The sequence below is a fragment of the Bombus vosnesenskii genome, unplaced genomic scaffold, assembly GCF_011952255.1.
Source record: "Bombus vosnesenskii isolate JDL3184/JDL3185 unplaced genomic scaffold, Bvos_JDL3184-5_v1.1 scf7180000013361, whole genome shotgun sequence".
Classification (NCBI taxonomy): domain Eukaryota; kingdom Metazoa; phylum Arthropoda; class Insecta; order Hymenoptera; family Apidae; genus Bombus; species Bombus vosnesenskii.
Genome location: NW_022882994.1, coordinates 1,006,036 through 1,023,080, shown reverse-complemented (window position 1 = coordinate 1,023,080; position 17,045 = coordinate 1,006,036). Strand labels below are relative to the sequence as shown.

At 40.0% G+C, this 17,045-nt stretch overlaps 1 protein-coding gene across 2 annotated transcripts in view; it reads right to left on the bottom strand.

Annotated features, from left to right (window-relative positions):
• The window catches only part of LOC117237225 (DNA-directed RNA polymerases I, II, and III subunit RPABC3), a 72,372-nt gene that overhangs the window by 33,800 nt on the left and 21,527 nt on the right, over positions 1 to 17,045 (bottom strand). The window contains exons 2-3 of one of the 2 annotated variants that reach the window (XM_033500991.1): positions 7,021 to 7,104; positions 1,123 to 1,303 (exon numbers count right to left, since the gene is read on the bottom strand). In XM_033500991.1, coding sequence (XP_033356882.1) covers positions 1,123 to 1,303; positions 7,021 to 7,104 — 265 coding nt within the window. Of the gene's footprint in view, positions 1 to 1,122; positions 1,304 to 3,180; positions 3,531 to 7,020; positions 7,105 to 17,045 lie in introns of those variants that run through there. The other variant, XM_033500992.1, reaches the window with a different exon arrangement.

The following is a 17,045-nucleotide window of genomic DNA, read 5'->3' as shown; positions in this document are numbered from 1 at the left end:
TCCTATCTTCGGCGCTATATGCGAATTCAAACGTGTACACAAAGCCGGATAGAGTTCGCGCGCGCAGTTTACGACGAGACCGGCAACGATCAGACATCAAAGCGGCTTCTGCTATATACACTGTACGTGACGGTAGTCGAGTTTCAAGGTTAAACGATAAGTCGTTCAAAACAGAGTTATCACGGGGTCTTTTCCGATAGAATAACTTCGTCCTATTCTAACTAATCACTGGGAGTTTTTGTTATTCATAAAATATAACTAGAAAGTTAACCATATAATTTATATAAATCTAATTTGAAAGTTATATTCACAAAATTCCAAGAAACATATATTTTCATTATCGCGAGATCATATTTATTATAGAATTTTTTACCAAGCTACTAACGTCGGTAGCGTTTACATTTTTATCATACGTTAGTATATATTACGCAAATTGGTTAAGAAATAAATTAATTGTTTAACACCACACAAATGTTAATGCGTTTATTTCTTTTCATTTTTCGTACTACCGAAGAACACTTAATGGATTCTTTTTGAAGGTTATTAAAACTCTCACGGAACTTCATTGAGCACTGGAAGCGAGCCAATCAGAGATCACAGTAGAAAGAGGGCGCGTTTACGCACGTCGTCGACGCGTGTGAATGACGTCACAATGTGACGTTGCGTGCGTGCACGCACGATACGCCAAACGATTACGGTGGATCGTACAGAATAAAATAGTGATACAGACGTGACGTGTTTCAGATATATCTATTTTTTTCGCAACCTTTTTGTATGGTTTTTTCGAAAGTTTTTGAAATTTCTAATTTAACATTTTTTATTAAAATACATCTCTCACCTCTACATGATCCGAAATGGGTGTTATATTTCAATAGATAGTATAAAAACATAGGTAGTTTCTAGATACTCGGTTCTAATGTTAAATACAATTTTATTACTTTTTTATGTCTAAGATAATGGAATATATATCTACTACTATCTGGAGAAATATGTGAAGAAAAAATTCTCAGTCCATTCTTCTGACATTTAAAAATCTAACGTTTCAAAATGTTTGACATTTTATTCTGCTAAAAGATCCACCATGATTTTACTGTAAAAAGCCAAATGTAAAAAATCACTTACAGTCTACTGCTAGGTTCGTTGCTTGCCTCGTCACCTTCGATTCGATAAACCATACCGGACATCACGTATTCAAAACTATCTGCTCTGGAGCCGCCTTCCTGTTCCGTCGCATTCCACTCCCCTCCATCGGGATAACCGTCCTCCCTCAAGGTCGTTGCAAGAACCAAACGAAATTTATCACCTGAAAAAAGGAATCAGAATATTCTAATAAACTATACCATTTGAAAAATAGTTTTACGAATAACATATGTAACCATTTCAAGAGGCTTTTTGCCTTTATCTAAATATTGACGCAGCAAAAATCCGCAACGTCGAAACACGGAAATTGATACCTAATAATAAACCTCAAGGTGACTGCATTGAAAATACGACTGGGAGGGCGTTGCAGACGTTCGTTTCGCCACGTTTCAAACGAAATACATACATGGTTGATCGGATTTAAGCCAATAGGACCTGTCCGTCTTCATACCGCTACTTTCGCGGAACAGACTATGGACACATACGTGTGTGCACACGATAAAGATACGAGAAAACCGATTGACGTTTTCCCCTCTTATTGCATCATACATCGCACGTTACAAACGTGACACGACACGTTATCGCACATTTGGAAGGAAACACGAAAACTTAATACAACATATGTCATATCGATTATACGCGTCCTACCGATGATTATGCAAGAGGTGGATAGAGTAGCAAAAGCTTCAGAAATTACCGCAACAAAATAGGTCCTAAATTAGCGGAAGTGAGGGTAATCGAACAATAGCGGGAGAATATTTCGAAAATATAGTTATTGTTAGTATTATATAAATATTCATTTATATTATATAAATATCAAAGAATTTTTCATGTTGAAATTGTTATAATAAAACGGAATATTAATATATTGTAACAAGATAGAATAAGATATTTCACAAAAGGAAACAATCCTTAAAGAATATATGTAAGTATAATGCGTATTCGGAATGGATCGTTGAATAATCACATAGTAGGGAAGGAAAGGGGTGAAAGATGGAAAGTAGGGAGATCGAAAGGAAGGGATGCATGGGGAGAGGTTAACCTATACAGGGAATAGGACTACTAGCGACATAGAAAACTGGGGCACTAAATGAAAAGGACAAAATTGTCAACGTAATTACATTATCAGTGGAATTACATTAAACACGTAGTTGAATGAAACATACCACTTCTCTATTACACCTATTCGATTAAATAGAAAGCGCCGCGAAGCTCGCACGTAAGAATCCCAGAGAACAAGGTTCAAGGTTAGAATTCTATACTATGTCGATGATAGATATAGTATGGTAATCGATATTACCGGCCGTGGCAATGTCGAGGAGGACACAAAGAAACGACGAATGAAAACGGAGTTAGAAAAATCTACATAACCAATTGATCATGTTACGAGATGTCTGTGGGGTCAGGCTTACATCACGATAATGGTATAACGATTATAGATTATCTAGTTGAGCGATACAGGACCATATTATCAACCCCAGCCATATTACAACCAATGCGAACCGAGCGAAGGATATGGGCTCGCGTGATTTACAGCATTAACCTTGACATTGACAGTAACGCGTATCGTTAATTCCCTTGCACCAAAGACGCATATTAATACTTTAAACTAAATTTAGGCGTTCCTAGAACACGGTTGTTTTCGAAAGCGATTTACAAAACTGCACTGCGTTATAAATATTTGAAACGTCAATACGGTATATATACGATAAAATATGGTAGACAAAATTAGCGGTATTACATTACAATCCGATATTACTAAATGCTTAAATAAAGCTTTATTTTAAATTAAAAACAACGAAAGACATTTTGAAAGATAATAATACGACATAACACATTCAGCAACATCGACCACCCCCGCGTACGAAAGCTTTAACGTGTTCCAGGGTCTATCGAAAACCGCCATCTTGTCTCACGACATTAAGCACAGTGGAGAGGAAGAGAGAATTCAACGATAGTTTATATCCATTCTTGATATGATCGCGCATCCGCATTTTCCGCACAGGGTAACTTTCGTTCTCTATTTCAATATTCACGCACCTGCATCATAATCTTGCCTACAGCTCAAGGCGATTGCCAGCACACTGCTACAACTGCATTCCTCGGGTAACCACATATAACGTTTACATTATGACGATTTGCAGAGCCCCATCCCTTTTCCATTGCCTTCGCAGTCGACATGCTCCTTCTCACTGCGTAATCCGTAACACACCTTAATTTCATGTAATTCAACATGTCCGTGCGTAATGTAATATAGGTTAGTCGCACGGTGCGAAACGAACTGCGTGCACACAATGAAGACGGTGGCACGTAGCGCTTGCCGGCTACGAAGTAACCGGCGGAAAAAGCGCGCGTGAACGCGAATACACGCTCGATGAAACGACAGATAGCGATGACGACGACGACGACAACGAAGATAACGACGACGACCACGAAAACGACGACAATAACGACCACGACCACGACGACAACGACGACAACGACGACAATGACAACAACAACGACGACGACGACGACGACGACGACGAGTGATACCACCAAAAGCAAGGCAGCACACGATCAGAGAAGAGAGTACAGACGAACACACACACAAACCGCTTCTTCTCTCGGCGAACGAGTATCGCGACCGACACGGCTACGAGTCGTGGACGTTTTGACCTTGGCATTGAACTTATGGGAGCTGCCGGCTGAAGCGGGAGAGAGGAGTGGAATACGAGCGGCGGGGAACAGAGTGGGGAGTAGAATGTGGTACGGGCAAAGCGGGGCGCATGGGAGGCAGATTGCGTCATCTCGCGCAAGCCTGTGCGCCGCGCGTCAATACAGCGGGACTGCCTGGCCCTATGGACTAACCTTCGTTCCCCTTCCAACACAATTCCACGCGCTCTATTCTGCACGATCGACAAGCTCCTTCCTGCAAAATCCATCCCGCCTCTTTGCTCCTCGCCAGCTGTAAACCAACGATCTCCATTCCTTTTTTACTATGTAGATTTCGATTATGCTACAGATTACGTTATATCTATAAGACTTATTTTTACACGAATAAAACTTCTTAGTTATGTTATAATACGAACTTCTAGAATTAGTATGTATGTATTTAATATATATTTATGACTTCATTTTATTGTTTCTGCAATACTACAACATAGTAGGTAATATAATAAAAGAGATAAATTGAGCTATACAACACTGAAGTTGATCGAGGGTTACAAGAAAGACGTAGAAGGAAACACCATTCTCAGAGTAGCAACAAGGAAACAGGATATGAATCTGTAAACATAGTGAATAGGCAGGGGTGGATCGACGATGCGGTGCACCCCACCTCTTTCTCCCTTCCTTGCTACCGGTGGGTGTGACGCACCCACTCCCTCTGCAACGCCCGAATCAACGAGATACATCCAGAACTGTCCGTGAGCCGAGTCAAAATGACGATATTTGGAGGGAGGAGGGGTTAGAGGTTTGCTGCAGCGTGACGTGGCCTTGGGCATTTACGAATCTAATATACATTATATTACACGTGCTGCTTTTTCATCAGACTGATTCGTCTCGAATTGAAAACAAATTTAAGTCGAATTTGGAAATGTCCAGAAATGTTCTAATAACTTGATTCTCATTGCATATATTGAATATAATATGTACAACGTATTTCAGTAGTTACCAAATACTTTTTCCTCCTCTTCCACTAATGACACAGTTGTTACGCGAATGAACGGCAGTAGTAAGAACACTAACCAAACGGACGACCTTTAGCATCAACTTACACGTGGAGATATAGACGTCGCGTCGCTTTGCACGTCCGCGTCGCCGTAAGCTTCAGCAGCTTTTCAAAGACACGGAATTCATAAAGGAGCGAAGTTGAAGAAACTAAAACTAAATGACGATAGAGACGTGTTTCTTTAAAAAAAAAAAAAAAAAAAAAGAAAGACAAAAATACGTCGTATCTCCACATCCAAAAGTGGACGGCTCACGTGTCCTAAACACGACGAGGTCGTAGACGAAAACAGTTCGTTGGCACAAAAAAAGCAAAAGAAGTCACCTTGAAAGTTGTAAGTACACAGTAGGCCAGCAGCAACTCGCTTCGAGCTGTGCGGAACACGTTCCGGCAGTGTCCATTAACCAAGGTCGTCCTTCGCACGTCTAAACCAAGAAGTGGTAGAACCACAAGAATAAAAAGACACGCGTGGAACAAGCACGTGTGTCTTTTAGCACGAAACACGTGTCGTGTTTACCAAAGTGCCAAATATGACGAGCCGTTTATATAAATTTCTTCGATATCAATCATGCGTGATAAAACAATTGTATCATCTATCTTCTAACTTTTACAACAAATTTGTACACTATCTCAGGCCTCAAATACGCTTTATTATGAGTTTTTGCTCACAAATGAAGGAAAACATGGAACAATTTTAGCGCATCAATGATTTTGGCATTCGTTGCACAACCGGAAAACGGGCGGTACCCGAAATTCGCTCAAGAAGGAAAATAGAAATTTCTAAATATCGCCGCGGTTGCCAAATTCACTCCACCTGCTCCGCCACTTTTATAAACGAAGATATATTTCATTCTACGCTTTGGAATTCACATCTTTACGTATGTTTTGGTCGCCGGAATGAAAATAGACAAGCGTAACAAACAATGTCGTATAATATAGTATTGTTTGCAGCCCCGATAGAATGTATTTTAGCTTCGTACATTTATCGAACGTTCGATAATATCTGGTCTACGTATTCGCAGTAATTACTGATCGTTTTTACTGATATCGCTCCTGCTTTGATTAAAAGTAGGGGTATCGCTTCCTTTGTGGAAGATAAAAAACGTATTAAACTATGTTCCTTCTAATCGAAACAATATCATCAAAAATTTTCTCGCAATACATGAAACAAAATTGAATTTAAGTTACTAAATATACATATAATTCTAAATTAAAATTTTGCTTTTCCATGGCACGACTTGAATCGTGAAAATATGTACTTCACAACGATGATGAAACTTTTAGACACTACGTCGAATTAAAGGAGATGGTAAACTCAATATTTATCTTGCAACATTTACAGACCGTGACTACATACATATATCGAACAAGTGTACGCACGCAAAGTTGCGAGCCGCGCGCGATGTAAACAAACACCTAAGAGCTCCTGACAGCGCCTCTGTGCTATAGCAAACAGAATTTTCATGCGATCTAAGTCGTCCCTTTGCCAACAGACGTTGTTTAAGTATTTTTCCCTCTCGACAAAGTTGTCAAGTGAAAATTATAATATAAGCAGATGAAATTTTACCGTTGGCAAGAAAGTAAGTCTAAAAACGACGGTCATTAATTACGCGTGGAACTCGTCCTATATAACCGGTACCTTCTTTTGTGAAATTAGAATTCTTAAATTCTGACAAGTTTAAATAGAGCACACTACATATCTTCAAGCATGTATAGCTTCGGGTCGAAAATATTTTTGTCCGTTAGAGAATTTAACGTCCTTGATCATCGCTGGATTTGTCACATTGGTCGACACATGGTATAATGAGGACCATATGTTTTTTATCAAGAGAAGTGGTTTTCGTGAAGCTACTCTATCTGGTTGAAGTTATATTTGACAATAGCTGGGTTATACTTTGAGATTATAAAATATTTGTTTAATTATGAAAATTTTTCTTAAAATTCTTCTTTAACTTTAAATTAAAAGAAAAAATGAAATTTAATGAAATAAAAATTTTAATTCTTCTTTGTTATTGATATACATCTAATTTTAGTGTACCAAAATATTTCAGAAAAATGCTAATAGTTCTTTAATCTACTATATCTACTAATAATATCCTCAATTATAGTTGTGGTCCAATTATCTTGATGTTGTCTCATATTAAAAATAAAAATCGTAGAAGGATACTCACCGAGTTCCATAGGGTAAAGCCAGCAGTTGATGTCCAGGATCAAGTCCATTTTGAAGGACTCGGATTCGCAATGGAGCCTGCTCACTGCATCCACCCATCATCGATCGCCGCCCAGCCAAGGAAACCGGAAAAAAGAAACGGGAAAGTTGTCATCGTTAGATAAATGTTACGTGTGTACACACTCGTATATCTCAAACACACATGCAAATATCGAGAATATACGCAAAAGAGAGACGCGGAATCCGATTAATTCTAACTGGAGGCAACACATTATGTTTCCTGAAAAAAAAAACTAAGCCATCACGTGACGTTTGCGTCAGCCATAGATGATTCATAGTCTTCGGTAAATTTGTCGTTGTATCGTCGTAATAATAGGTTCCGATTATGAAAGATCGGGGAGAGAAGGGAAGAAAAGGAAGCGAATTTTTACAAATCTCTAGTGAACGCGACACAGCCTTGCCACTTGACGGCTGCCCACCGGCTTGACGTCACTGTCAGCTAGCCAATCGCATTTGATTCACGATACGAATTTATCGTCCGAGCCGACATTCGTGAAACTCGCCCATATAGGCGACGAGGAGGGTTCGAACGTTCGTTTAAGCTATATATGTAAAGTGTACAGAGAGTACGAGACAGACCAACAAGGCTGCCTCGCAAGGCGTGCCTCGCACTGTCTGTATACTATACATAGCTGAAGCTACGGGACACCTTTGATCTCGACAAAAAACCGACAATCGTTGGCTCGCCCCGAGGTAGCCTCGCAGGTCTTTTTCGCATTGTCCGTACATCATTGTACACAGTTTTGGAGAACGCGTAGTTGATATATGCGACCGCGCGCGCTCCACTTGACACGTGTACTTGTGGCGAGCTTTTATCTAAGTTTACGTAAATAATTGCCCAGGAGAAATACGTATACATTTCCCTGCTTTGTTCGTGACTTTCTTTTTGTCAACATATCCAAAACTTTGCGCTCGAATGCACCATTCTTTCTAATTAATCGAAGAAAATTTTTCATTTTTATTGTATTATTCATTTAGCTTTTACCAGCATGACATAAAATTAAGTAATAGGGTAAAGTTTAAAATGTTTTACAATGTTAATATAACATGTCACTATCAGATTTTGTATAATAATATCTTGGCATTTAAATTTATTGAAGATGCGTATAAACAAAGAAAAATTCAATTATACGTTGCAAGGTATTGAATATCGATCTGGGATTACGACCCACAAATCGTAAACTAGATGTCCTTGAAACTTCGAACACACTTCAGCAATGCTATACCAGATGTTTTGTTACGGGAACAGTTCCAGCTAGAATCACCTGATTTTCGTTCGCGCTCGAACAAATAATTCGTTATTAGCGACGTTAAGCTGTATCTCGCCTCAATTACATAATTCGTCCTTGCACGGGCACTTCGTCTTCCCTACGCCATTGTACTCGCCGCTGTGAATTGGCCAATAAGATCAGAGCTGCATCACCGCGTCGATCATTGCAATGGACCCGTCCGCTTCACGCGGCAATTTCAAACGTACTTTGGAACTTCTTCGCGTCGTCTGCCCTGAAGATACGATTTTCTTAGATTACACGTATCAAACGCGAACCGTGGAACGCGACCAGGTACACAAAGTAGTAATACGATAGTATAATTCAGCGGTAGAGCATGAAATAACAGACGTCCACCGAAATGAAATTGCATCGCGGGAAAATGAAACGAGAACGCTGTAGACAGGTTGATTTAAGGTCGCGAAACGACAACTTAGATTGACAAAATGATCTTCTTAATGATACAGTTGTGATTTAAGTCTCTTTGAATGTACAAACGACTTTTATAATATGAAATATTTTTTGACAGAACTTTTGGAATGGTTTTAGTGGTGTGAGAATTATTATCTATTAATACGCTTAATAATCCGAGTCCTTCTACTCTATATGAAGTATGCATGTATTTTTAATAGAATTTTTCCATTCAACTAGAATGATGTTAGAATTATTATCTATTAATTTCTCTAATGCTGAAATTGAAATTTGAGTTTCTTAACTATGTTAAAAATTTCTATGTGAAATAAATAAAATGAAATAAATAAAAAGATATGAAGTGAAGTCATGAAATATGAAGCGTTTTTAGGTGAACATGAATCATCTTTTCATAAAATTTTTTGGAATGTCACAGTAATGTTAGGATTATTATCTTGCGGTTGGAGAACGGTATTTGACCGTTGATGCGTTCGTTCACGAGAAATCGCCCAGGGACGGGCCTAATTTGTATGTATCGCATTGTTCACATCGGATTTGCGTGAATTAATGAAATGTCTTTCGACGACGTGACTCAGTGTACATTTTAAGTACACAACGCTTCAATCTGCTCCGTCGACAAGCTCGTAAAATGTTTGACGATATGTTAACTGCCGCAATTATTCTCGTTATTTCTCATTAATTTACTTCGATGTAAAAATGCAATACGTTTAAAGTTAAATATGTATGTATATGTATTGCACTGTAAACGTTACTTCAGTCCTATTGCAAACAGCAAAGAAATATAAACTATATGTAGATAATTTTCTGTATAAAAGTGCCTTAATAAAAATCTGGTTTGAGGTAAATGAAACATTTCTTTGTTGAATTTTATGACGAATTCAAAGTCCAACCGATGTTAATTTCATCGATAAGCAGTTATTTTACGATAACGGAACGTTGCACGCTGAAAAACAAAGGATTTCACGAAAATTGAAAATTAATCTGATGACGACTGGAGATCGACGACGCGACAAAATCGCGAACGAACCCGGCCAAACGGAAAAGGGGAGCGAAGACGTGGAGACAATGGAGTGCAAATACTCGTCAACGGCGGCACGTTTCGTATTTACACGTTTAATTCGCGTTTTCCGGTTGTGCAATAACTTCCCAAGAAATACATATATCAAAGAAAACCTGAGGCTATGAACGTGAGGATGATAGAACAGCTAGATAATGAAAAACGGAGTGACTACGGTAGAATATCTCATGATAATAAAGAAAATGATGCAAGCATAGGTCATACGCAAATCATATTACGTGTTTCGTTTTTAACGATCGAAAAATATTCGATGATCATCGAACACAATGTTGGCTGTACAACAATATGCTTCGCACACAAATCATGAATTGACCGCTCGTAGTCGAAACAACATAGCGGTTGAAGGGAAAACAGACATTTTCCATCTATGTGATCGTCTACATCCTAGCTTCCTCCAATTACTCACGCTAATCGCCACGGTCGATCGTTGACAGTAATTCCATGATCGCGTGAACGAAGACAGCCACCTTGACAGCTGATTTTCTTTAAATCCTTCCTTCTCCTCTACCAATCCTCTCAGATATACAATTTCTCTATAGATTGTCCAATCGTCGAGATCCAATCCCAATCGCGCAATATCTCCCAGCAACTTCATTCTCAAACGGCAACTTGTATTCTTTTCTTCGAAATCCTTTCGTTTCATCTTCTCCATCGTCAGAGCCAGTAGAACTTTAAATTACTTCTTATACGAGAACAGAATAAGAACGGAGGAAAAAAAGGAAGTATATACTCGATGAAATTCGTGTATCGATAATCGTATCGTGTATTATTCGGAGCAGGCCTCTCCACACCGCGAACGATGATCAAAGGATCCAGACAGAGAGAAAAAGAGGGAGAGAGAGAAACACGGACCTCGAGGCTGGCACACGGTGGACTGATCCGTTCCTCGTTGCTGACGTTGCTGCCAGCTGCTCGACTTCTATGTGCCGACGTGGAGAGAGAGCAACGACGACCTTTACGGTCGCCCAGTGGTACGAGTTCTCCAACGAAACGCACGGAACCAGCCTCTATCCCCCACTACGTCGCCCCTAACTCTCACCCTCTAATCCTTCCCCTCTTCTTCCACCGAACACCGGCCACCATCCTCTTCACCATCGCCTCCAAAGACCCTCCTCGTCGCTCTCATGCGCTCGTCGCACGAGCCAAACACGACTAGCCTAGCCTCTTTCTCCTTCGCTACCCCGAAATGCCCATCCCTCCAATCCCTCCTCTTCCATCCTCATCCTTGTTCTCCACCTGTCGCACTCTAGCTCCCTCTGTGTGTTTTCGCTTCACTGGAAAGGGCAAGAGGGGTGGTTTTCGCTGGCTGGTCCTGGCGGACCCTCCGCCACTGGATAGGTATACATATACTTCCATACACGTTCCGCAGGATATCTTCGTCATCCTCGTTCTTTCTCTCCTCTGACAATACCTCCTTTTCTCCTGCTTTATAGTATGCATATTTCTTTAAATATTGAGTCAACAGGAATTGCTCCTTATGTAAGACACCAGTAAGAAAATTCGAGATGAGGTTTTCCTTGCTTTTGTGCAGACTAATTGGAGTTAACGCGGAGAAACCGGTGTTAATAAAGACTCGTTAAAAATATCTACCCCGTCTCCTCGCAATAAGGAAGCCTCTGTTCCGTAATATATCCTATTTTATGGCGTGATTCCTTGAATATTCTTTTTTCTTTCTTCGCGGTCAATTCCTTCGTTGTTTATTTCGTTGCAAAGCTTCACTGTAGAATGGTAAACGATGAACACTGATTTGTTTCACTTGTAGATAGTTTCACTTGGTCGAGTGAGGCTGTCAGCTGGTCCTCCAGAGGGAGAGATTCGTAACGATACTCTTCATGGTCAACTAATGGCACGGGGCGCGGCGAACGAGATACGAGGAACCAGACTCAATTTCTCCGTCGCCCCTCCATCCCACTCTATTTCATCCTTTAACTACCCTCTCACCTTCACCATCCCGGCACACAATCCTACCCCCTCCTGCCCCCATTCTTCGCGGTCCCTTTAAATTTCCTTGCCAGCCGAGAAGGACAGAAAATGACACATTTTCCATGAGACTGCCGCGTTTCCGTTTCTCCTCCAGGATTTCCGTTTCTCTTTCTAATCTTCCTCTTTCGTAACGTTTCTTTTTTCTAACATTCTTCACATTCTAACCGTCATCCATTTAACACCGTAAACATGAATCTTATTGCAACGATTCCAAAGTTATTTTACTAGAAAGTAAGATCTTTTAAGGCAAAAAAAAAAATTAACCGGAAACACCTCGTGCACCAGTGGAGAACAGTACACCGAGTCCCAGAAACACGTAACGGTTGCTACCAGCTGGCTCGTCGCTAAAGGATCTGACGATTCGACGAAAGACGACCACGAAGGAGAGAAATAAAGCAACAAAAAAAAAAAAAAGACTTGGAGAGGAAGAAAGAAAACGCAACGCCGACCTTTACGGTCGGCCGGTAGTTAGAGTTCTCCAACGAAACGCACGAAACGCTATCCCTCTCTATTGTCCCTCTTACACCCTCTTTTCACTCTCTATCCCTCTTTTATGCTTCCTTTCTAGCCACCGATCTCCATCGTCTTGCCTCTCTGTTGCGTTAAACAGCTTCCATCTTCCTCTGCAGTAACGCCCACACGATCATTCTGTTCTTGTCTGTTCTTCCCCTTAGAAGACTGTCTTTCCCTAGTTCACGGTGAAAGTAACGAGTAGGGGTACCAACCCTCCTGTGTATCCCGGCGGTTGAACAAAGATGGCGATAGATTTTCTCCCCACTACAAGAGGGGCGGCGCTCAGCAACCCTCTGACCTCCCTCTTCTCCTCTTCGTTGTTTCACTCATACTCTACCGCTGCTTCGTCATCTTCCACCATTCCACGTACTCTCTCTTTTCTACTCTCTGCGGCAGGTACAGTTGATACGTCGCTTTCTCGTACCTTTTTCCAGACAAGTTTCTTTATCTAACTGTACTCTGTTATCTCCTTTCTTTTTTGACTGTCCAGATTCTTGTTTTTAGTCCTTTTATTTGGTATCGAATTTTTTTACGGCGGAAGATAACAGATATGTCTAATTGTCTTCGACATTTTTATAGCGACTAAAATTTTATAATTCCCTTACTCTCTCGAACGTTTCTAAAAAAGTTCCTAAAACATTTTGAATTCTCCTCGATCGCTTTAGTTCGATAAAAATTCTATCGTTATCTTGCTCATGCGAATAGTTTTCGAAAGGAAAAAGGAATGAGTGGACGCAATAGGACAGTTAATCAAAACCAAACTAACCTTTCAATCAGACTCCAATTGCTCACGATTGTCCTCCGCGATGATCAATACTTGCGTCGAGGAGTCGGAGATTCAATTTTTCGGAAAAATCTGATTGGCAAATTGATGTTCGTGATTCGTTAGCTGCGTCGTTTATCTCCACCCCTCCAGCTTATTAATCGTTTTTCTGCCAATGAATGTACACGTAGGAGTCTCAATTAACGTCGAATCGAATGATTCTTATTAATAGTAGTATACTCGATAATCGGTCGCCTTTATTTAGCGTTACCAGTCACCGCTTACTTTCCGATATCGTACATCATGAATTACCGCGAAAATAGACCCGAGCTCCCTATACTTAGAATACGCGTGGAATGGACAGTTTACACGATCACTAACGTTGGCTAAGAACATGTATTTCCGGGAACTGAGTTGCGTAGCGGAAGCGTTTCCCACCTTGGTGTCTCAAAGGAGATACAGGGTGAGGATAAGGGTATTTGAGTCATTTAAGCTCTATCATTTTATAATTTAATTCTGAACTTCACACAGAGTAATTAATCTCGTATATTACGAGGCACCGTTAATCTCTGTAATATAATAAACCTAATAACGAAAGAATTAGGTCAACCAAGAAAAAATATCCAAAGCGAGAAAATAATTGAAATAATCCTATATTAAAACTAATAAAATAAACAATAAACTAGCTTCCAGAAATAGAGCGATACGTACACGCTAATGAGTTATGATAATTGCGATTGAAATTATTGAACAAGTTTCTTTTGTTGTTAAATAGCTCGAAAGTGTTTCTGGTACAAAATAATTACCTATCCTACGAATTACAACGTGGTCCCCTGATTGATTAAAATTCAAGTAAACGCTACCGCGATTACAAAAAAGGAAATAGAGGAGAAAGAAAAGACAAGAGCCAAAGATATTCGTTTGGGTTTTAAAAACTAGAGATAAACAGAATAGATCTTGCACGGCGATACTTGTAGGAAACCTGAAAACATTCGGTAGGTCACGCGATTACCCGATCCATCGGGCGAAACACGATCCCCATGGCGTTCCTCTGACGCTCGGGAAGGCGCAATTTCTAAACCATCGGCCGCTAAAAACTTCCAATCAATATCAATATCGACCATTCCGCGTCCCCTGGAGCGAAGAGAGGAGAGAGAGAGTATACTACATCCCACCACGTACATACCCATGACCAATATCCCGGAGGAAAGTCATCCCTCTTTTTTCCCTTTCTCCTATTGCTCCGTATTACCATCAGAAAAAAGGAAAGGAGAAAAAAATTAAGTTTAAAGAGAGAAGACTGATAAAACCAAATATATGTACAGAATCGAATAAAGAATGAGCAAGATAGAAAATGTACACAAGAAAAAGGGAGTAAAAAGCCTTGATGCGAAAGGGGTGGTCGAGCAAGTAAGAGGTCGGGTAAAGGGTGAACACGGGGTGGCGAAGCTAGGCTCTGCTGACAGAGACAGCGAGAGTGACAAGGACAGAATTGAGGAACGGAAGAGGGGAGAAGGGTTGGTGTTCGGTACGAGGGCTTCCCAACTGCGCAGTGTCGCTATCCGCTATCGACCGGTTCGCAAGCGCTATAAATACTGGGCACCGGGATCTCGCCACCCCTGGCACACACCCCCAACCACCCACGCACACCTCAATCTACCCCTCGCCACGTCCTCGTTCACCAACACTTCTACGCCTGCAACCTCCCTTCTTACCCCCTCATAATCCTCTTGCCACGCTCGCACACACATATACATGTGCACAAGTACATGTACACGTATACACGTACACAGGGAGAGGGGCGGGAAACCTTGACCTTCAAAAGAGCCACGGAGGGCGAGGGTGGTAGTCACGCTCCTCCCGGTGACGCATCTCCAACCCCCGCTACTCTCGCGCACAGTTAGCCTTCCTGTCTTTCTCTTTCTCGCTTCTTCTCCTCTGTGTCGAAGCTTTTAATTCCAGCTACACGACGATCAAATACACACTACGCATATATCTACGCGTTTCATTCGTGTTTTTTTTTGCTCGTTCTTCTGCGTTCTTTGTTTTCTACTGTTTTGTTGGATACGTAGAATATAGGGTTCACTTTTTTGAGTTTGGTTTTTGTTTCTGTCTTTAGATCGGGAGTTATTCGAGTATCAATTAAGAGCAAGAAGACCTTCTCTTTTTCTGTTTACTTCTAATCAAGGATGAACCAAGGATAGGAAACTTTTTAATTAGCTCACTACGATGCCCGTGGAATTTTAGCGATCTTTTGCAGTTTGCAGTATCCATCGTATCGATCGGTCCGGTATTAAGGTTATGTGTTATTGATGAATGTATCGGTGGTTTATACGGTGTTATTCGATTTTTTGGCGCCGTTTTAAAGTGATAATTGTATTTACGAATGTAGCACGCAGGCTGTAGGATTAGTATTCCTTATTAGTAGTAAAATTTTAAAAGCCACAAATTATAGGTTATCAATATTAGTATCTTGTACATTCTGCACATTTTTGCGCACTTAAATTCCCCATAAATGTATAAGATCCTGCTTACAACGTAAAACACTAAATAAGATGAAGCTTGTAGTATCTTTCAATAAATGTAACGAATAGATGTCCAAATAATGTACTTACATCTGTCAATGTATTTCTGCAGCGCCCTCTAATGAATGCAGTTACCATCTTATTCAGTAACATTGTACTCAAAGCTTACTTAAAGAATCGCATAATTTACATATAAAATGTTTCTTTAATACAATGTACTAATACATTATACGATAATAATAATTAATCAGAGGTGAAATATTTATCTTCGGAATAGCTTTGCATGGCCGTTGGATACTGAGTTACGATAGAAGATAGGCAACAAGATGATTCAGAAGAAGTTAGACGACGGCAACGTCGCAGCGTCGTATAGAAATCAAAGACAAAAAGGGAGGTGGGCACGTTTGCTGATCGATTTAATAAAACAGCATACATCGAACAGAACACGTCAGCCAAACTGACGATCAGCGAAGCCACTCGATGAGTCGAAGGTCGATCGCACGTAACGAATTATCGGAACCTCGTGAATCTCTCTACCAATTCATTCCAACTAGGCAAAATTCCTGTATTAAAAATCCTCGAAAGCTTTCCCACTCTTCTTTCTAACGTTAATGACAAATTTTTCAGAACTTTCATAACAGAAATTTTTTCAACTTCACCAGTCTAGACATTTCGTTTTCAATTTTAACGAAGTTTAATGGAAGAGGAGATTAAAAGAGGCAGCTTGCCCCGAAACTTCGATATCTGTTCATTTTGCCGCTAGAGGGTTTGCAATCGCAGACTCATCATCGCGACTCGCGATTGCGTGATTAAAAAGGAATTCAGAGTGCTTGAAAAGTTGTGCATTTTGAATATCAGCGAATATTTTTTACATACTTCTGTCGAGCCTCCTCCAAAATTATAGTCCTGTGAAAGTAGTTATTTCAGCCAGAGTATCGCGGTTACAGAACGTAATTTTAAACGTAATTAAATTTATATTATTAGTTAAATTTTACAGATTACGAATCAGAAATTACTAATATACTAGCACTAATAAATTGTTTTGTATAATAGTAATAGGTTTGTTACCAAATCAAGTGAAATTTAACAAAGTTTACAAATTACGGATCACCTTTTCCCATTTCATGTAAAATTATAAAGAATATAATCTACAACCTGTAATTTGTTAATTATTCACTAATACCAACTGGTAAATTATTATGCAAGAAGGCTCTGATCTACGTATTATTTTTAATAAAATATCAATGGCATCGTACGTTTTGCTTCTGAGCTTCACATATCATAGTACATTCTGTATATGTGCGAGGAGGATGCAGTTTACGATTCGCTCTCGAAAAACGCTTTCACGAAAATCGGGAAACTAAAAAGAATAGCGGCGAAAATACGAAATAGAGAAGAAATATA